This window comes from Drosophila biarmipes, chromosome 3R, assembly GCF_025231255.1.
Source record: "Drosophila biarmipes strain raj3 chromosome 3R, RU_DBia_V1.1, whole genome shotgun sequence".
Classification (NCBI taxonomy): Eukaryota; Metazoa; Arthropoda; class Insecta; order Diptera; family Drosophilidae; genus Drosophila; species Drosophila biarmipes.
The window spans coordinates 21378798-21401536 of record NC_066616.1 but is presented as its reverse complement, the minus strand read 5'-3'; the positions used below and the strand labels follow the sequence as shown (position 1 = coordinate 21401536).

General features: G+C 42.0%; 2 protein-coding genes and 1 long non-coding RNA gene across 4 annotated transcripts in view; 1 reads left to right on the top strand and 2 right to left on the bottom strand.

Moving 5' to 3' along the window:
• Positions 1-3679: 3679 nt before the first annotated feature.
• On the bottom strand, positions 3680-5422 carry LOC108026437 (mitochondrial 2-oxoglutarate/malate carrier protein). Its single transcript, XM_017097374.3, has 2 exons — positions 4804-5422; positions 3680-4734 (listed from the first exon to the last, which is right to left on the bottom strand). Exons 1-2 carry the CDS (start codon positions 4930-4932, stop codon positions 3901-3903), a joined length of 963 nt encoding a protein of 320 aa, XP_016952863.1. The 5' UTR covers positions 4933-5422; the 3' UTR covers positions 3680-3900.
• A 102-nt stretch (positions 5423-5524) lies between these two features.
• LOC122817762 (uncharacterized) lies at positions 5525-7523 on the top strand. Its single transcript, XR_006367328.2, has 3 exons — positions 5525-6096; positions 6322-7093; positions 7331-7523. It is a non-coding gene; the product is annotated as an uncharacterized LOC122817762 (long non-coding RNA).
• Positions 7259-22739, bottom strand: part of LOC108026284 (protein phosphatase 1B) — a 28076-nt gene continuing 12595 nt past the window's right edge. For both annotated transcript variants that reach the window (XM_044090846.2, XM_044090845.2), the window contains exons 6-7: positions 21897-21969; positions 7259-7603 (exon numbers count right to left, since the gene is read on the bottom strand). In XM_044090846.2, the coding sequence (XP_043946781.1) occupies positions 21937-21969 (33 nt within the window). In that variant the 3' untranslated portion in view covers positions 7259-7603; positions 21897-21936. The remainder of the gene's footprint in view (positions 7604-21896; positions 21970-22739) is intronic.

Genomic DNA, 22739 nt, shown 5'->3' with positions numbered 1-22739 from the left:
TTTAACAAGTTATGGAATTGATTTACAACAAGAACGGAATTTCTTTATCCAGTGGTTATTCTGGGGAAGAAATGTTGCCTGCATTTCTGTATCAATTTATTGGTTATTAATGTTATGGGGAAAATACAAATAACTTGTACATTTGCCGATGGGAATCTCCCAGAATGCTTGTGTTGGAAGATATTTAAGATTTTGTTCACCAATAATTTTAATATATTTTCAATGATTAGAACACATTTATTTTCTACCAGGATTCCAGGAGATATGAATATTATTAAATAACTCCTTGAATCTTTTAAATCCAGTATTTTAAATAAAGATATATTTCCTAAAAAAGTGCTAATAAAACTAACATGTTTTCTATATATTTCTCAATTAAATTACAGATACAATTAGTTAACAAATATATTTTATATAACATATTAGACCCCTTTTTTCCCCGTGCAGCCAACCGAAAGTGCATTGGCATTGTCCTTGCTTATGATAAATCCCCGTCCATGTAACAGAACACTCAAGTGGGGGGACATTGTCTGCAAATATTCGCCAGAGGACGAGCGCGGGCCGCACATCGCTAAATAGATAAATTGAAAAAGTTGCGCGCTTCAAATGTTTTTTGCAGAAGCAATTAGTTTGACGCCTCGGGCCGAGATATCCACTCCACTCCACGCAGCATCGTATTGCAATTAGCGTAACTAAAGAGCAGAGGAAAAACAATACGAGCGCCAAATGGCCGGCAAACTAGACCAAAAGCCAAAGCCAAACCGGGCCAAAACCAAGTGCAAACCAACCAGTTAACTGAAAACGCTGAATTATGAGCCATGACCACGGGAGAGAGCCCCGCCCGCTGTGCCTGTTGGCCACATCGGAGTGGCGCCTCCCGATCCCAAATCCAATTCCACCGCCAATCCCACAGCCACTGCACCCACTCCCCTTCAGCCAGCCGCTACCCAGATCGATGGGGGAGCTCCCTTGGGCGGTGGAAAACGCATTAATACCAAAATCAATCGGGCCAAATTTCGAAAAATAAAACACGCCTTTGTCGGAAATGTGATTGCTTTCTGTTACCACTTTATACCCTGAAATGTATTTTAATTTGTATCTCAGACTTTTATTAATTTAAAACTATGATTGAATTAAAAAATAACAGTATTATGTCGGAATATAACTTATTAATTTTAAATATATTCCTTCTTCAAGTTTTTAGTTCCAAACCAGATCTCATAAATAATTTATGTGAACAGTATTTTTTATGGCCTGGCTTGTTCTTCATTTTTATGGTGACCTTTACTGACCAATAAACTCTTTATAGCAAGTTAGAGGTTGCTCTTAAGAAATGACTGCTTTTATTTCCTTTAAACCTCAGATATGACTTTATTCAATATTTTTGTTAGACTTGTAAGAAAATAAAATCTTTCAATATAGAAAGCAAATCCCATAGCAAATGAAATATACTTTACAGGAAATATTTTGTGCAACCATTTTATGTTTGCTGGTTACGAATTATGTAATTAAATTTTGGTTTTACCGGGATAAATAAGTTGAAGCGCCTAATGAAAGGACTTAGTCGGAAAACGTAAAAATCATAGAACACAATTAAATTTTAAAATACGTCCTAATGCGGCAAAATATTTTATTGACTGGCCTTGACCCGTCCTTCTACAGGGTATTGCAAATGGTCGCAGCTGCGGCCGTGGTAAAGAATTCCACGAAAATCGGAGCGATTTTCCACAGGCCAGCAGCGGAGGCAGAGATAGCCTGTCGATGGGTCTCTGTATCGGCCTCTAATTGAAGTTCGTTTGAATGTGTGGGTGGGCGGAAGTGGGTGGCTGGGTGGACGGGGATCCGGTGGTTATGGATGAATTGGCCTGGCTGTTCGTGTGGGACATTGAATTAATTACATTTACACGGTCCTCGCCTGTTTCCCGCTCTGTTTTCCTTTTCGACAGCCTGATGTTTTGAGTGTTAATTAAAAATTGCATGTTAAATAGGCGCTGACATTTGTGGTTGGTTTAAGCTCACTGGGTGCCGAATTCCCAACGAGAGAATCCTTCAATCTTGGCAAATCACCGGATCATCGTTCATAGGCAGAAATTTTTTTAAATCATATTAAAAGTTTAAGAATTAAAATAATTTTAAAAATATAGTTGAAATCCTCTTTTCTTATTTAATATAATAAAATTTGTGAAACAACTTCCGCTCTTTTTAAACCTCAAAAACTTCCCTCCCTAACCATAAATCGAATGTGGCCCAAAGCAAGTTATTTTCCCCTAATGAAGCCACTTACCTTTCTTCCCCTCAGTTGCCTTTAATTACCCCAAAGTACAGCATCCAAAGGATAACTAATATCCCTTAGAATCTTTAGCCTGCTTCAGCTTAAACTTTGTCGGAGAAACTCGGGGCCAAGAAAGTATCTCCAAGTGGCAAGCTTAGCTTTTTGTGAGCCAGTGCAGGATAATTTTTTAATATAAGCAAACTTTGGGCCCCGTGGTCAAGTAAGATTTTGCTCATTTATTTACGAGATAAACTTTTGATTTGTTGTACCAGCTGGAGGGGAAAGGCAGTGGACGGGGAGGCGGTTAACTGCCGGCCAAGCTGAAAATATTTTATTACCCAAATACTATTTCTCAGCCCGTGGCCCCCACATCCACCAAAGCCAAATAAAATGAATTTAATATGCGATTCTTGCCCCTGGCTTCTTCGGGGTAATTCTCACTTATTATAACCCCCTCGAAGCCCCGGCCGGCGAAAACCCACTTCCGCCACACGAAAACTGTAACGCTCCAGTTAACAAACTTATGGCATAATAAAAAACTTTTTAAATAAATTCTCGCGAGGATTTTTATGGCCAGTTTGTAATAAATAAAAATTCACCACACAAAAAAACCGAGCGGTTGGTAGGCAAACAAATTTAAAATAAGCTTTTTGTGGTCTGCCTCTGGACTCCTTTGACCGACTGCAGGAATTCATCAAATGAAACAAATTAAATAATCCAATTATCGACTGTCATAAGGCTGAACCAATCAACAGCGAAATGAAAAGCAAAGGTATATAGGTATATGGCTGCCATACAGGAAAACAATCCGAACGCTAACTTTATGGCAGCACTGTTTATTAAACTACAAGTTGAACAAAGGTTATCAGCATGTTTTTCCTTATCAATGAAAGCGAAATCTGTCGATGGCAGGGGGCTCGGAAAGCAAATATGCAGTCTTCAGCCCCGGAGTTTATCGTCGGGATTTATACTTTGCACGGGCAAACGAGGAACGGGAAAATGAGCCAGTGATAAGGCTTATCGGGGGAATTAGCAAACAGTAGCTGAGCGAAGGGCAGGGTGTGTATGGGGAGGAGGTGTCTTCCGCATAGACACACGGCACATAATTAATTTGCAATAACAACATATGGGCGGGGCGACAACACCCACTTCACACTCATGACGAACCATCCGCAAACTGGGACGTGACTTTGAAGACTAGATAGCGGTTGAAAAGCCAGACGCATGCGATATAGAGCTGAACCTCTAAAAATAACACCACCTAATCTGGGTTACCACTTATGATTTAAGAAAAAATATATATAAGTCAGATATTCCCAAAAACAATATCATAATTTATATACCTTTACTTCCCTTTTATGACAGCTCTTCTGAAGTTTTCCCATAACTCAAGTCGAAACTGACAGGTTGGTTATAACATTTTTGCTTTATTGAGAATCCACTTTATACTTATGGCGCTACAAAAAACTGTTCAACATTCAAGCTAATCGTTATAATGTAATATTGTCCCGGAATTGCCGACATTTAAATGCCCTATGTTTTTGTTTAAACTTAACGTTGTATATACACGCTGGTTCATCGTTCGCAGATCGTTCCATATGGTATTGGGATACATCCCTATACACATTTTACAGGCCAGTGCTCTTGTCCACGCCCAGGACGTACTTGTTGTAGCCTTGGTTGAGCTGCTCCAGCAGGATGAAGGTCAGCACGGTGTGCGGACCGAGGCGGCAGTAGTAGGGCGTGAATCCCTTCCACAGGGCGAAGACTCCCTCCTGGCGGGCCACCCGCAGCAGGACATCGGCGGTGCCGCGGTACTCCGGCTTGCCGTTCACCGTCTTCATGTTCTGGATACGGGTCTTGGCAATGTCCAGCGGCATGGAGGTGATGGTGGTCAGCAGGCCACTCAGCATGCTGGCGCAGAAGTGCAGCTTGATGCCCTCCTCCATCTTGAGCGGTCCATTGCGGAAGTAGGTCTTGAACTGGGAGTAACTGGCCAGCTGGGTCATGTTCACCACCATGGCGCGACCCACAGTGGGCAGGCTGCCCCTCCAAAGAGCGGTGATGCCCTCCTCCTTGGTGATCCTGGCCAGGGCGTTGGCCACATTGGTGTAGTTCCTCCTCTCGGCCACGGGTAACCGGCCATCGGAGGTCATGCGTACCAGAGCCACCTCCGCGGGGGTGCCTATGAAGGCGCCGCAGGCTCCAGCGATGGTGCCCATGGCCATGCTGTCCGTGATGCCGGGCGCCCTCTGGAAACGCTCGCGGAACAGATCGTTCAGGTAAGTGTACATGCCCAATCTCCCGGTGGTGTAGGTGGCCTGCCTCAGCAGAGCTGCTCCAATGCCCTGGTACAGGGCCAAAGGTCCCTCCTTGCTAACAATGGTCTGGATGCAGTGCAGCGAGCTGCGGTACTCCTTCTTCCCGCTGCCAGCGCCCGAGATTTGCATGCGGGTCTTCACCTGGAGATCAGAATGCACAGGGTTCCAGTGAGATTTATGTGATGATGTTACTTCTTAGGTGTATCTTACCAAGTCCAAGGGCTGCACCACCATGGTGGCCCCCATTCCCGAGAGGCCGCCGAACAGAAACTTGATGGCATTGGAGGCCACCGCCTTTTTGGGCGCCTCCTGGACACTGCTCGTAGCGACGTTGCTCATTTTGCCGGACTCTGGTTTCTGGTTACACAACCGCAACACTTGAATAAATGCCTGACGATGATATGTTTGCAAGTTCCAGTTTTCGCTGGCCGGAAAAATCGACTCGCCGCCGCGGAGGGGAATGTGGAAAATGCGCCGAGGGAAATGGCAAAAGGCACCTCTCTTCGCCGATGGCACAATTAATAATGAATTTTTCCGCCGCGCGCCGCACGCACTTGCCAAACAGCTGATATCGTTTTGTTCGTGTGGGTTTTATTTCCTAGATTTATTTTTGCACCCGCGAATGTTGTTCAATGTCAAAGGCGTCCGATTTTCCCTCCCCCCGTTGTGTGTTATTTTCGGACCGAGAGGCACGTGCTGCTCCGCTGATATCTGTTGCGTGGCCGCGGAATGTTTGGCACCAATTGGTTTATTTATTTGTCTTTTGCGGCCTGCAGTTCGCTGGGGAAACTTAATGCAACTCAAAAATACATCTGCTGACGAAGGTTGTTGTTGCTGGCCCCAGCTGATGACGTGTGCGCGCAGAGAGCGAGAGCGGCGCCGCCAGCGAGCGCAGGGTTGCCAGGTGGGCAAGCAGGGATTTTGGGATAAATACGCTTGTTGTTGACTTCTTATAAGTTTTTCTTAAAAACTACTCATTTAAATAATACTTCTAGCAAAGTTATAAGTTTTTATGTCCTATAAAGCACTTTGTCAGTAACATAATGAATCCTTAAAAACTAATTTTATTCTCTGTATTAACTTGACAACCCTTATTACTCTCTTCCCATCTCCCTCCCTTACACTGCACACCAAGAGAAACCAAAACCGGTGTTGATAAACGCCAAACAGCTGAGCGCCTTGACCGCACTTTCAAATTAGAGAGCGCAACGTCCAATTAGCATTTCCTCAGTATCTTTGTATCTTTGTTTTTTTTTGTTTACAAAATTGATTCGCCCACTCGCAAGTCGAATTCCCCAGATTTTCACAGAACAACACCTTTGCGTACATATGTTCTCTTTATCTCGACTGCTGCCTTTATATGGAATCTGCTTATCGACGGCAAAGAAATGTTTGCCGCGCTTTTATCGTAATTGCGCTAATTAGAATCACAATTGGGCCAATTCGATTTTGATTCGTTGTAAACAGACTGCTAATGGAAGTACAGTATATATAGGGTATAAGGTAAGATGATAATACATTAATATTTATGTTGAGAATAATAAGACTCCACATTCTAGCATAACAAATAAATTGAATAAAATATAACAATAACAATATTATTTTAGAAAGGTTGTTAAGAACTAAAACCATTTATGTTTATAGAATTTAAAAATCTTTTGATATGATATCATTGACTAATAGAAATATCTACTGCCTAATATAGTTGTTTTCGCTTCGTATTTTTAGCTCTCGTCTGCTAATTACCAAGGTAAATATTTTGAATTGGATACAACTATGATGGGGCATCCGAGTATTACTGCTTTCTCCCTGTTCGACAACCTTCACAAGGCCGTAGCGCCGCGAAAGACGTTCCACGGATCAATGGTTCCCGTAAATTTACCGAAAATGACAGATAATGACGATGGGGCTTGCCGCACAACATGTTATCATTAAATCGCACTCGTATCTCGGGACGCCATTCGGTCGGGATTCATCCATCCAAGCGCATTACGCGCATTCGTTCCGCATTTCTCCTGCTGCCCGCTGCCACCCAACGCCCCCGGCCACTGCCACGCCCACACCTCCAGGACGACCTTGGTGCCGACCCCCTCATTCAATCAGAGGCGACTCAACAGATTGCCTGTCGTTTGCCTGCCAGTGGAGCTGAAGCAATTCCAATTCAATTTTAGCTGCGATGACGAAGCCGGCGACAACGCTTGCTCCGACAGGGATTTTCGCATTTTTTTGTAAAAAATTCGAAATGGAAGCGGGAGTCGGCCGGGAGGTGGGCGTGGTGCCCGGCCGAGCACATTGTAAGCAATCAGCGCAGGATGGGGGGCGGGAGAAATCTCCAGCTGTCAAGCGGGGCTCCAGATAAAAACTACCTCCCATACAGGACGTACAGGACATGCACACCATTCACCACCGGAACGGACCCCCAGCCACGGTTAATATCATCTCAGGCTCAGACTCTCGAACAAACAGGTTGTGCCATAACCTTTCCACACTCGTGGTCAAGGTAATAGAACTTCCTTTAAAAATGTGTAAGCTTTTATAAATAAATGGTATTTTAGGAAAATTGATTGTTTTAATATTCTAAATATTCTTAAATAATTATTTATACCTTCCAATCTTCAAAATATCTTCCTCATCCTTTTTTCTTCGAAATAAAATTAATTAGTAATTAAGAAAAAATTTTTTTTATTTATTTTAAATTCTTTAAAACAAGTATTAATTTTTAAAATACATTTTGTAGTGCTAGTAAATTGACTGCCTCCGTTTAAACAAGCAACCGCTGTGAAAGACATCGTAAGTGAAATTGAACGCTTGGACTTACGGCAGAAAAAGAGGCGTTGAACCTATGTGGCTTCGATTGTGACAATCCAGGCGGATAAACAATATTTTGCTGGACTTAAAATATAACTAAAAAAAATACCTTTAAAAATCAATACCTTGTGTGAAATGTTCGTTGTTTTATTTTAATAAAAAATGTAATAGAAGTGTGTCTTATTGAAGCCATCATCAGCAACTGAAATTATAAAATTGCAATATGAGTTTTAGCATTGATATATTTTTTTTAACTGGTTATAAATTTTATTTGATTATGAAGTAAAAGTAAATGTACCCGAAATTCGCCTTGAAGATCTTGAATATAATTAGCATTCAAGATACCCAAATGCCATGTGTAAAAGCAGCCCTCGAAAGTGCTCAACTCAGAATAAAATTTCGCCATCTTCGAATTGCTCGCCTCAGCGAGTGCATTCAATCTGATGGTTTGCCAGGTACGTGGGATGTGGCACTGGCACCGGCACCGGCACTGGGTTGTGGGATATGGGAAATGGATGTTAATGCTAATGGGGCGTTGGGGATGGGTTCGCCGACTCAAGACCCGAACGGACTGGTTTCCAGCGCTCATGTGAGGCTGCCTGGCCAATCAATAAAATTTCACGGCGCAGTAATCAAAGCATGCGACATTAGCGTAAAGTTGAATGGGTCCATGGCCCCGGGATCTGGTTAGGCTTTTGTGTGAAAGGCTGACATGATAGGGTCGCTCGATAAATAAACTGTCGCCCGCCTCCCCCCCTATTATGCTATATTATTTTCCCTGGCAGAATCAACAGTTTGTCGCCTGCTAATTTTAAAACGGGGCAAAAGGGCAGCACGAGAGAGAGACGAAGGCCAGCGAAGTTCACCTGCAAGTTTTTGAACATTTATTTTTGTGCAGCGCGCTTAGTGATGCGTTAGGGTAAACAGCTTACGGGGGGCGGTGGAACTTTCCCACCAGTTTCAGCCAAGCAGGCCCGGTTTTTGGCTCTGCCAACCGACCAACTTGGGCTGCAAATCGAGTGGAAGACTTCAATGCGTTGGCAAACGAAAATAAGTTGCCGCTCTCCTTCCTGTCTGCCAACATTTATTCTTGGCTCCGGTTCGAATAAATAGCGATCCTTGAAGTTCAGACAAAGGTCGCGCTCCTCAGAAGGTATCCAGCGATTTGTGTCACTGCCAGGCGGGGAAATGGCAAAAATGGCCAAAAAGGAAACGCCCCGGCGCGTGTTGGAAAGCCGAAAGGAAGTCGAACAATTGGAAGCCGGCTAGAAGTGCCGCATGACTCAGTCGGCAGTGCACTGCATTTGGCCCAGGAGTGCAGGCCAAGTTAAATGGAAAGGCAAATGGAAGCAGCTGAAGTGAGGAATTGTTTTGGCAAACTCAATTTCAGGCAAGTTTCCGACAGAGTCCACTTAAATAAACATTCCCAAGGTGGAAGGCAGCTTTTTCGGACATTTAATTAATAAGCTCAGAGGGATAATTTCAGGAGAGCTAAACAGTCACCAGCAGTCGAATCTAGGGTACAAATATTTAAATTTCTAGTCCAAAGCTAAGTAAAAGCAAATAAAAATATACTTGATGTAAGAAAACCATGTTAAAAGATTTGAAAAACGTTATTTGGCCAAATCGTGTTATAACTCATGAGATGTGACACATATCTTATACAAAATTCAGCAGAACTTTTCTGAATTTACAGCATGCATGACACATGAGTCATCTGTTCCGAGGAATTTCCAACTTATCCTGAAGCACCCCCACACCCTGGCACAATTTTCTGCTGACTGTCGCTTAAATTAGAGCAGCATTCAGAGATCCTGCGTTCAGTAATGAAATCCGCTTCAGGAATTCATGTGGGGATAGAGCCGGAAAAAAGGCGGGTCGGGCAGGCTGCCCCCCTCGAATGGAAAGTTGAAATTGCTTTGGCCCGAAAGGACGGCGGAACGGAGGACCGGGGCTGGCATGGGTTAACCGAGGGTGTCCTTTGGCTATTTGCAATATGCAAAATGCGACAAAATAGTTTAGGAGGGGGCCACGGCCACGCCCGGCCACTCGACCGCCTTGGCTGCGTAAATAAACATTTAAGTTTCTATTAGGATTTGCATGGAAAGCGAGGCGAAATCGCTGGAGCGTCGAAAGGGACGAGAGCTCGACAGGATTACCGCGGCCGCAGCCAATTTAAGCGGACTCCCAAGGGGAAAAGCGCGACCCAATCTGATTGTGGACTAAACATGCTAATGACATTATAATTACCCCCCGGTAGAGGCGCAGCCACCTGCCCCAGCGATTTGCGAATAGCTAACTTTTTGCCACTTAAAGCAGCTAAATTGCATTGTGGCTGCAGCGGCAACTGCAGCTCCTCCATGGACCACTGTTCCCGGTTCGGGTCTGTGCCTGGGTTCGAGTCCCAGTCCGAGCCCTCTGACACTAGCGTATAATCAGCATTAATGGCCAAGATAGGACACATCATCCTGCAGCCGGCGGATGCCAGCGTAGGATTCCAAGGGCCATTGTGCTGCAGCTTCTGCTTTCCATTTGCTCGCTGCTCGGGGATTATATCCGCATCAGCTCAATGAAAAATTATATGCGTGCTGTACATTGTTCAGGGCTGGATTGGGATGGGCATTGGGATTGGGTCTGCCATGTGGATAACGCCCCTTTGTCTGCTCCTTGGGCGACATTGAAATTAGTTTGCATTATTGGGAACAAGCGCGGGCAGTTAATTGTTCTCCAGTTGCCCTTGCTGCAGCTTTCCTCATCTCTTTACAGAGAAAAAATAATAAGGTTACTTAAATTTGCACTTAACTAAAAATTTAATTTGATGTGTATTCTTAAAGTGCTAGCATTGAATATGTTCTGAAGAACAAGTTGGAAACTGTTGTAAAATCAAACTAATAAAGTTGTGATATAAAATATTTATAGCGATGGTAATAAAGTTGCTGAAAAAATATTTCAGTTCTTTTGTAAATTATCTAATAAAACTCCAGGAAACTCAAAGGAACAACTTATATCTTAAGTGTTTAAAATTATAATAGCTACTCAAAAAATTCAGAAATAAAATATTAATAGTATACAATTTAAAGGCACTCAACAGAAAAATTTTGAAAGCTAATTGGTATTTAATAAACTACTTAAACAGTTCTTAAACTTACAATACATTTTTTGGTTTAGAATTGTATTATTTGCAAACACTATTTTTTGCAATGCAACGTAATTGTTGCCCTTTGGCCGCTGACAGCCACCTCATGATTACCTCAAGGTCCAGGCCAAACCGCCTGCTAGTAAGCGCAGAAAAATACGTTCATACGCCCCGTTGTCCACATTACGTATACGCCACCGCCACTCAAAGAGCCACCGCCTGCTGATTAAGTAAGAAAATTTATGGCTCCTCTTTGTACTTTGTACACTGGGTGGCCAGGAACTCTTCTCGGCCGGAGCTTCGTTTTGTTGGCTGCGTGTCAACCTTTTTGGCCATATAAATTAAAAGCAGCTCAGTCTCGGCCTCAAACAACTAAGCCACTTGGCTAAAATGTCTGTGGCTTCAACTGTGTAACTAAAGTCGCTTCGGCATCATTGTCAGGCCCAGATAAAAACTTGAAATCTGCTGCGGGTGCAACTTTCGGCTATATAAATGCGGTCGGGCGGCCAGAAACCACTTTCAACTGCTCCCAGCCGAAGCACTTTTCCTTGGATTTCCCCCTCACATTTTTCAAGGGCAGGGGAAGCAACAGCAATGCAGGGCTACACGCCGAAGAACAAACAAACCAGGACCAAGGGCGACAGAAACAAGAAACAAAATGGGAAAAACAACTTGGCTGCCCACTTTTCCTTGTCCCTCCCCCCGGAAAGTCAATGGCAAAGGCAGCATGCCGGGCATAGTTTAGGCTGCAAAATTTATGGTGTTAATTCCAAGTATGGGATGGTGTGTGTGTGTGTGCGAAGGTCCTGGGGCGAAACCTAATGTGTGTGGGCCTCCGAGTGTCTCAATTCGGGACCCCGGCATACCACTTTGCACCATGAAGGGCAATAAGCTGCCAGCAAATCCGAAATGTCTTCTCACATGGAGGTGAAAAGCAGCGCGGATGTGAAAAGGGAAATTTTTAAATGCCCTGTACGTGAGAGGTTTATAGCAACATAATTCTCGAAAGAGGATAAATCAGAAGATATTTAAATATAATAATATTTGTATATACCTTTTTACCATCAAGATGTATGCTTTATTTTATATTTCACAAAATAACTGCGATAAACTGGAAAAAACATGGGTTTTATTATAATCATATACTCGTATGACTTTTATGAACACATGTCGCCACACAGGTGACAAAATACAAAAGTTTATTCCAAATAAATTGAGTGAAACTTGTTAGCCCTCCGAATTGATTGAATGATGAGGCGAGCAGAACTTTTCAAGAGCATGCTCTACACAAGTATAATCCCCACAATAAACACAAATATTAGAGACTTTCGGCGCGGGAAGGTGATGACACCAGCTAATCCATCATGGCTCGTGCATCAAAGGCGTCCTTGAGTCCATCTCGACTGGCACGAGAAGAAGTATCAGACACCCGTTCCCCAGGGTATTCGTCTGCGTAGTCAACTCTCTATTTATACTTTCCCCATTTCTTTCTCGTACTTTTCCGCACTTTTCCTGCCTTAAGAGAGGCTGGAAGACAGAAGTTCAGGCTCAGCAGACAGGAGGATACGTGGTTGTCGTCGCAGTCATCGGTGATTTATTGTTTCGAAAGTTTCACTCGGCCCTGGCCTCTGCCTCTACCTCCTCCTCGGGTCGTTGAAATGGCATAAAACTTTATTGAAATCCCAGCCACATCCGCCTCGTCGGAGGAGCGCATCAATCAGGGCCCCAGTAACATATGTCGACAGATTGGTTTAATGCCACGCCCACTGCGGCAGCGGCAGCGGCCAACTCATAAAGCGGGCCCAAATGGAAAATTGACTTTGAGCCACATAAATTAGAAAGCCATAATGAAGCCGGCAACCGGATCGAGGCGGACTGCAGTGAAATAATAAAAAATGTGCGGCAAAAAAAGAAAGGTACATATAGAGCGAAATCTGCTCTTAAAGTTAAACGCCTGGAGCGGGTCGGGAAGGTCATCGGGGGTCGGGTGTAGCCAAGCGCAGCTGCAAACAATGGCATTTTAAAAGCTCAGGGCAGGACGAGCTCCGGCTCTTTGCTCGACCTCAAAGCCACAGACAGACACAAAGGAGGGGGCTGGGAAAGAATTCTGACGGGACCGCACATGCAGAGAAAGAATATTCTAAATAAACTTTTTACCTCCAGAGAACTAAAATTGCGATTTTATTCAATTTTTAGTTCAGTTTTGTGCACACACAAAAAGGTCAAAGAAAAATATCGGGTTTTGCCTAAAAAACAAAAGTTTCCATTTTCCACCCAATAAAAATCACTATTTTGGCCGAAATAATAAATGTAGTGGTCCAAACACAGAATGATATACCTTGATGAACTCGTAATTAAATTGAACTCCAATAAATTGGCATTAACAGTTAAAAAGTTTTATTTTTGACCCATTTTCGCAAAAAAGTCCATGTTACCTCTTTGAAAAAGATTAAAAATGTACGAAAATTTTAAGTTTTTAGAATCAGACAGGAAATGACTGCGGTTTTTTGTTTAGCTAGTTAGCTAACCAAAACAGTGAGTATTGCAGGCTTCGGACCATTTTTGACCAAGTTACGCCAAAAATGTACAAAAAAAAACGGGTTTTCGTCCAAAAACTAACATTCTATTTTTTCACCCAAAAATATTCATTATTTTGGGCGAAACAAGAGAAGTAGTGGTCCAGAAATGGAATGGCATACCTTGTTGAACTCGTAATAAAATTTCCCATCACTTGGCATTCATGGCTAAAAAATTTTAATTTTGACCCATTTTCGTAAAAAAAAAAAGTCAAAATTTGCGAAAATTTTAAGTTTATAGAATTAGTCAGAAAATGCCTGCAATCAATTATCTAGCTCGTTAGCTGGTCAAAACAGTGCGTCTTATAGCCGTCGGACCATTTTTGACCAAGTTACACCAAAAAAGGTCAATGAAAAAATCAGTTTTTGCCAAAAAACCAAGGTCTTCATTTTCTGCACAAAAATTATCAGTATTTTGGACGAAACAATGAAAATAATGGTCCCATTATGGAATGCCATGCCTTGCTGAACTCGTAATAAAATGTCCTATTGATTGGCATTTACGACTAAAAAATTTTATTTTTGACCCATTTTCGCAAAAAACGACAATACTAGCCCTTATAAAAAAATTCAACATTTTTTAGTTTTTAAAATTATTTAGCAAATGACTGCGATGAATTATATACCTTTTCAGCTGTGCAAAACTGTGCGTTATTTAGGTTTCGGACCATTTTTGACCAAATTACACCAAAAAAGGTAAAAGAAAAATATTGGTTTTTATCCAAAAACAAGATTTTACGTCAAAAAAATTTACAATACATTTCGATCTTAAAAACTCTTAGTTTTAAACACCACACAATAAGGTTTTTCTTTATAACTTAATTTAATAGAAATTAAATATAAATTATACAACTTAATTATAAATATATTTTCCGGTGTAGACACCGAGCAGTGCGCGGACGGCAAACCTTTAAAGACAAACAAGGCAGCACGACGGTGACACAGCGGCACACATGGCGTATGCGTAATAACATTTTGCGTTACATTTGCTTTTTATTGCATACCGCAAGGCGGATGCCCGCCCTCCTGCTCTTGGCTGCCTCTACCGCTCCTTTGTGTCCTGCGGCCGCCTTAATTTCCGTGCCATGAGGCACGGTAAATGTAAATGTCATACGGCTAATGCGAAAACTTTAAACTGCCCAAACAAGTGGGGACCTTCCGGGCCACCGGTATGAAAAACTTTGCCAAATTCGTCGCGTCATCCGGGCATTATCGCACATAATAATTGCCGGTGGCGACTAACGAAGGGACCTTTTCGTATGCCTCAAGTGGATCTTTTGCCTGATTTAGGACCTTGTTTGCTTTAGGGTTTTCATGGAAGAAAAGCAAAGAGCAACTGAATTAGAATTCAACATTTTTTAAAGTTGTAGTTCATATTGCTTTGCCGTAAATTTTCTTTAAAAACTTTTAAAGTACTTTTTAGTTCTAGCTACTTCAACTTAAGAGAAGTTAAAGCCAAGTTAAGTTGCCGTCGCACTACTGCCCCAAAAACCGGTCAAAGGCGGACAGGCTCCATTGGGCAATCGACAGTCAGTACACAGTCAGTAGTGGCGAAATATCCCCCCAGAAGCGAATCCAACTGACGAATGTCGGGCACAGCCATCGGCAGTTGGTAATTGGGAGGGCAAAGTGGCAGAGAGACTGGCAAAAAAGCAGCAAATTGTGTCATTTTCCGTTTATATCTGTATCCCAGTCTGCGAGTTTCCCGCTCAAACTCCCATTGAGTAAGACTGGGATCTTCGGAAGGGAAAAGGAGTGGGCAGAGATGGCAGATGGAGAAATGGTAGGAATGCCACTGAAACGGAAGCCGCGATTAAATACAAATAAGGCATTAAGTGCAAAGGCGCTGAGGCGCATAATACAAATTGCGTCGATTGGGGAGCGACGGGGAAGTACCGATGATTGGGTGGGTGGTCCTCTCGGCTGTGGGTGGCTGGAAGTTTGTCTGGGCGCTACTGATTGCCATGTTGCTGCCAGTTTCGTTTGGAGATGGTCCTGTTTAAATGGGACTTGGTTAAAGATTAAGTCATTTTGCAATTTCTAACCCATTAATAATTTATTAATATTATTTTATATATACATATATTTATTTAAAAAAGGTTATCGTGACTCAAAATGAATCATTAGTTGTCTGATTTTATTTTGAAAAATGACTTTCAAACCCTATTTTTGGGTATGAAATGTACATTTTTCATTTCTCAATAAAATCCTTAAATCAAATCCCCAATCAAAACACCTTCTCCTTGGAGAGGGCGTGTCCTGGTCAACGTTTTGTTGACAATTTTCATAGATTTTAGCAGAGTCCCAGCCGTTCGCCTGCCAATTTATGTTCGGCGACTGCTCAGCCCATAAGTAGGCAACGCTCTTTATTCCATCCGCTGCTATGCAAACTGCCTGCAGTAAAGGACCCAAATGGGGGACAGGATCCTGGGAAGGAGTGGATGAGGCAGACAAAGGCCATTACATTGCGGCTGGACGCGCTTCGTGGGGCACTCACAACATACAAATAAATATATATAGAGGAAAACAGGGGGACTGGCAATTGAAAGTGGTCTGCTTAGTGGCAGAGGAAAGCCGAACTGGGCTTTAAAAATGTATGAATGTGTCGGGTGCGTTCGGCCGAGTCCCAAGGATCAAATCCAAGGCCGAGTCAATGGGTGCAAGTATGCCAATTTATATTTAGCCTCTCATCGGGGGCCCTTCACCCACAGACACACAGACGAGCGCCCTTCTTTCCCTATGAAGTCGTGTATTCTTTTTTCTCCCAGCTCGGCCAGCTGCACAATTTTGCGGTTCATTTAATATTTTTTCGTGTTGTTTACCTGGCCGCTTGGCCAATTCTGTGTGGGCCAGGTCGAGTGGCCAGCCATCGGCCAATGGCATTAGCATCGGCATTAGTATTAGTCTTAGCATTAGTATTAGCTCTGCCATTAGCCTGCTCCGCCGCGGGCTCTTTGAAGCTAACGAGCTGCCATGGCAATTAGGGCGGGCAGGTGAGTTGGCCTCAGGTACGAGATGGTACGATGCTCTGTAGGTGTGCCCCAGGTTTTTCCATTTATATTTTATTGGCAAGAATTGTGAGCTGCCAAAAAAAGTGGCGCCAAGTCATCACAATATGAATAAGTCAACGCTCGGTTTGCACCGGATCCGATGGCCTAGAGCAGAGACCCGCAGCACTGAAAGCCAATCTGGGTATATTATTATAAATTCATGGAAGGTACCAGCATCACAAATGAAAAATGTATCTTTATCTGAAATTGCTAAGTACTCTTAATTAACTTCAGGAAAAAATATGACTTATTATTTTTTATTTCTAAGTACTAGCTCAGTTTTAGAAAATAATGAACAACTTTTAGTGATCATTAATATTAATTAATTAACATAAATTTCAGTACTTTATCATATTCTTTCAATATTATGGCATTGTTGTTGTTTACCCATAAGGATTTTCCACTATTTAATTATCAAATGCGTACATATTCCTCGAAAAATCTTACTTTAAGACCTCTAAACTTTTACTTTTTTTTTTACTAGTCGACCTCTTTTTGCTCAGTGTGGGGGCATGTGTAGTGGTAGGTGTCAAGCACCTGAGCGGCTGAGCTGAACTCGAACCACCCCGGCGTCCTGTCAATAATGTGTATGCATTCAGTTTGTGTGTGAAATCAACAGGGCGTGCAGTTCCAATTAAATCCAAGCATTCAATTACTGAAAAGGCGACAAATGCACACACCTCCATATAGAATTTTTTTGCAGTTCGAGATGAGAGCATGAAATCCGTATTCAAGCAAACTTTTTCCATCATGGCTATAAAAAACGCCAACAAAAAGATGGAAATTGGCAAAACTTTACAGGAAATATTGGCTTACAAGCTTCTGATCCATTTTTAAATTTAACGGAGTGTTTAAGTTTTAAAACCTGCATACAAGAAAGTACAATGTGCTACTACAAACTTTTCCTCTGCAAATTATTCTTATTGATGGACGCTGCGAGTTGAATTGATTAAAGCTGACAGCCGCGAGTGCAGCATTGATTCGAAATAAATGTGGAGGATGGCACTCGAATGGAAACAATGCCAGCCGCGCTTAGACAAAAATACCCAGCAGGGGTATATCCCCGCATTTTTTATGCCATTGTTGTTCAGATGCCAAACTAGTTCCATATGCGGATGTTTTTCATTTAGAGCAGGCGGAAAAATATCCGTGAGGACGCGATGGGTCTGTCAGCAGCGGAAAATTCATTTTACATGTCGAATGGAAAATTGGAAAAAAATGAAAGTCCCCTAACTGATTTCCTGCCCCCGTTCAAGAACATTGCATTTTAAAAATAGTTTCTAGAATTTATTTGAATTCAACAGGGGTTTACAGGGTTTAAGGGTTTGTATTGAAAAATATTAATTTATAGACGATAAGAATATACAGGATTGAGAATCAGAAATCGGTTAAAAATTTTTTTGGCATTTACCAATGAATTTAATTTGATTTATTTTCTCTAGGAGATTGGAATTTTTAGAAAGTTGGGGGCAATGTCGTTAAGAATTTTAAATAATATAAATATTATCAGTTTTCTCATGCTTTTCATAGCTGAACTTTTTCACATCTATATATTTAATTTTATAAATATACCGAAGCAAGAAAACATGAGTAAATAAATCGAAAAACCTTGAGTATACTTCATTAGCCAATTTAAAATCACCGGCTGTTATTTTAGTTCCCGAGCTAAAAATACCTGGAAACCCACTTAGATCAGGTAATTCTTGGGCACAAAGTTGCGCTGGCAGGCGCACATAAAACTGGAGCACACACTCACGTCCATGCACGCAGGAACATAAAATGTGGGCACTGATTACATTTGCATATTACGTATACGACCAGGATATCGATGCAAGGGTTAGCCCTAGCCCCTTTCCTCTGCTCCCCAAAAAGGGGCAAAGTGTGTTTACGCAAGGAATTTAATTTCCAACTTTGGCTTTGGCCAGGCGGTGTTCGGTGCCCGGTGCCTGGTGCCCGAGAAAAGTTCGTGTCGGGTAAACTTCGTCCTGCCGGTGGGCCACTGATCTAATAAAAGGACCACGACCGGGCGCCATGTGTGTGACACTTGTGGAGCAGCCAGCCACCGGGATTATGCAGCTGCAGAGCGAACTTTAAATTATGTAATTCAACACGTTGCCGGGGGGTGAGGTGATGGGTGAACTGGCGGCCAAGTGGGCAACAGGCAGCGAGGAATGCGCAAGGAGCAACATGCTACATGCAACATGCAACGCACAGGGGCAGACAGGACATGCACACACGGCTCACGTAGTAGGTACACCATGATAAAATATAAAGTACTAGGACCTCGAATATCAGATACCCGTAACTCAGCTAAGAGAGTGCGAGGGAGATGGAGATATGCATGCAACAAATTAGCTGTTTTTGCGTTTTTGATGATTTTTATATTTAAAGATAGTAACGGGTTTGAAAATCCCTCTTTTCTTAAATATATTGTATTTAAGAATCATCACCATTATATCGTTCATTTTTTATCAGTGCCCGCATAAATTGTGGCCGCTGTCCCAGGACCGCTGTTCGCCTTGTCGATGGATGAATATGCCCCACCTGGGATCCACGAATTTCAATTAACGTGCCAACACGAACGAGTTGCTCCCCGTGGCGCCCACCAGCCAATGCTCCGCCACCTTGATGGTAAGCAATAAATTTCCAAAACAGAGGAAAAAACGAAAAACAACCCATGTCCGTAAAACCACCCACGGGGCGTTAAGGAGCCTCAAAATACCCTACTTATCGCCGAATATCGTAATCCCACGTGCAGTATATATTTCCAATTTCTGTAGCTTTTCGCACTCACATCCTCACTGCACTTTTGAGTTTATTTTAATCTGAAAAGCGATTAAAACGTGACAAAGCGATTTCATTCAGACCGCCACGCCCACTCGCACTGAAGTGCCGCCTGAAAGATTGGCAGAAATTTATAAACATACATACATTTTTTGCTGCAGTTTGGGGAAATGTGCTTGTGCTGCGAGCGATTTTATCTAAATTGCAATGCGAATGAAAATCATTTATAAGAGTTGAATAAAAACGGAACGGAAAGACAAATCGTGCCAACGATATGATTGGATTTTCTCCGAAGCACCAAGAAAGTGGAATTAATAGCAGATAGGGATTTATGTCGGGATTTTTATTGAGATGCTTGTTATAAAAAGAATAACATGATTTGTATGGATGTCTAAAATATTAAACAAGATTTGGGAAAAGCGTGATAATAAGTTTATAAAACTCTTCACCTATGTCTAAAAGATTTTTTTTGCTTGTAAACCTCAAATGGCTTAGGGTCTAGTTGGTAGCATTTCGATTAGTACCATATTAAAATAATATTTGAGGCACTTTAAAAAATTAGCCTGTGGAATAGCCTGTGATGTTAGATAAAAACCTGAATAAAATCTGAGCCCAAGCCTGCTTGGGTGAACGAACTGAATGACTTGGGGCAGGATCTGCGTGTTGAGGTGTTGCATGTGCCTCGGAAAATATAAAAAGCAAACGTGCGGGTGCTAAGCAAACACACTCTCACGCGGCAAAGGACATTCGGGCTAGCACACACACGCAGGCAGGGAAAGTCAGGCAGCTAAGCTTATTTTACAAACGCCAAAGGCTGACTTGAAAGTGAGCTTAATAGGCGACGTGAGTGGAACTTTGTGCCCAAGGAACGAGCGGTTGAATGACTTACTCCGCCATCCTTCCACGCTTCCTTCCAGTGTCCTTTGAACCAGCTGCCAATATGCTTGGGTGAGTGTGTGAGGGGGTGCCGTATCATTGGATTAGGGCGATTATCTTTCTCAAATATCATTTTGCACGAATGCCAACAATGTCTAAATTTCCCGCGATTATATTTAAGGTGCCCTGTGACGGTGGGCGCAGATTTTCGCCAGCGGGCAGGGGGCGTGGTCGTCCTGCAGACCGCACACAAATGTTGCAGGTGTGCGGTTGCGTGCGCTTTTGTGGTTGCCAAAGGACCAACATGGAATCGGAGGACCACACACTTCGGTGCCCACTTACACGTAGGAAAACTCGGAAAATTTAAGGAATATTCTAGAAGCTTTGAAATAAATATTATGGGGGATTGGAAACATTTTTTAGCTAGCATGGCATAGAAACTTTCTAAAAATGGGCATTATTGGACCAAGTTTTTGGGGTGTCCCCGAATATTATTAATATATATTCAACAAATATTCTTGAAATGATTTTAAAAACAATATGTTGAGTTTCAACCAATTTTTGAGGTAACAAGGCGATGACATTACTACTCTAACTATTTATTGTGCAGTAATCTGACACTTCAAAAATCTAATCATATCAATTCTTTAAATATTTTTTAAATGTATATAATATTTTAAACACCATATTTTGTTTTTTGAAAGCGCTTAGAGTCTACTGTTTTTTACTCGGTTTCACAGAATTTTTAGTCCAGCATTTAGTCACTGTGCAAAAAACATGAGCCCAACTACTCGCACGCTGCTGTGGCTATTTACTTTTATGGCTTGTTTGCCAGCTCGTGAAAACTTTCGGGCCGCACGCCCAAGTGACCCATTAAGCGAATTGAAAATGAACAACAGCTCGTCCAGAAGCGTACAGAAACTGCTTAAACCAGATGATAGGGCTTCTGCCTGGCCCGGCTTCGTTTCACGGCGCGTATGTGTAATAAATTTTGATTGAGTTGCACCGCATTGCAGCTTTGAGGCGGCCAAAAACAGAGAGAGCTGGCTGATGCGGAGTCACATCAGATTGAGATTGCTGGCGAAAGTTGTGGTCATTGTGGTCCAATGGATTTCATTGAATTCACCGCCCTGCAGATTCACAAAAATCCCAATATGCCACGGCAAATGGAGGAACTTTGCCAGCCAGAAACCAGAAAACTTTACCCATAAGCACAAGTATGGCAGAACAGAACAAGCCAAACACAAAAACGGGTCAAAAAAATGAAATCACCAACTCGTGCCAAACAACTGGCAAACGGAATAACAAAAACGTTTGCCACTTGCCACTCGTGGCCCTCGTGGAGGCAACGTGGCGTATACGCAATATGCAATTAACTCGACCATTTCCTTTCGGTTATGTTTCACTCTGGCTGCTGCCCCGCACAGGTGCAAATTGAAAATATGTTGCCAATTGATGTTAATTAAATTCATATTTGCGCACTTTGAGGTCCACAAGTGTTTCATTTCCTTGGGTAATAATAATTTAACCGAATTATTGAGGGGACTACACTGTTTAAAAAGGTTGCCTGAATGATGAAATGATTTTAAAGAGTCTACAAATTATTAGTAAAATTGTTAACCTGATAAATAGCTTAATTTTGTAATGAGTATATATTTAATTGTTAGAAAATTATGGTTTTGTGGTAGTTTATTTCTAATAACCTAGCTTATTGCTTAAGTTTTCGAGTGCTTAGTGGAATGCGCTTGCAAGATGCACTATGCATGAACTAAAGCGACTTACATAAGCAGCTCCAAAAGTCATTTGCACACATGGAATCAGCCATCCAGCCAACAGCCAAAGCTGCCATTTTGGCCATCGTCGCTTGTTTGCATAAATTTCACGCACATTTCCCTTTGCATACTAGTGGGGGAAAATGAATTTTGCATAGATAGTTGCATGTCTGCCACTACACACTATATAATATATGCGTATCTGGCTGCATTAATGGATTCCATTTTATAATTTACAACGATAGCATTTTGAATACAAAATAGTGAATGGCAACACACAGTTATAATTGAAAGTGCTCACCTTTAGGCCAAGTGAATGAGGGTAAATGGATTTATCTCCTCTAAAAGGGAACAAAATATGATATTCCACCGCCCTGGAAAAGAAAGATAAATAGGAAAATTAATAATAGAAAATATGGTTATTATATATTATATATAAAAATATATATATATTATATATTATTATTATATAGTTACTAGTAACTATTTGATTTAATATTGAATAATATTATGAAGTTCATGGTAATATCTTTAGGTTAGTGTATGAATATTCAAGCTTATGCTTAATTTATTTTCCACATTTTCTCTGTGTATCCCAGAGATACTTGTTGAATGCCCGGAGCTAAGACATGGCTTATTGGTCACTTGACCATTTGCATAATTAATTGTTTATTACTTTGTCATTCGGTGTCAAGTGCAGACGACCTACCGACGACATTCGTAGCCAAAGCCGCAGTTGATGGCAAAAGCGAAGCCCCGCAGAAATCGGTGCAGATAAATGGCCAATATAATGCGCACAAATTAACATGTCATTCATCTTGCGAGCCAGTTGAACTGGGACCAGTTGATGGCAGGAAAATCTCAGCCAACGAATGTGGGCCGCAATCGCTCCTTAAAAACGAACACACACGTTTATTTGCCCACGTGGAGGATCCATATATAATATATATATTTAATATAATATCAACCGACGGCAATGCATAATTCATTTTAAGCACCACTTACCGTTATGACGAACGGCCATGTTGGCGATTTAAGAGCGAGTTTAATGTCTTTAATACGTCGTTTTGGCCCGAAAAAGGGAGCTTCTGCCGGCGCTGACCCTGATTTATGGTGCGTATACTTGATGCGGCCGCCAAACCGC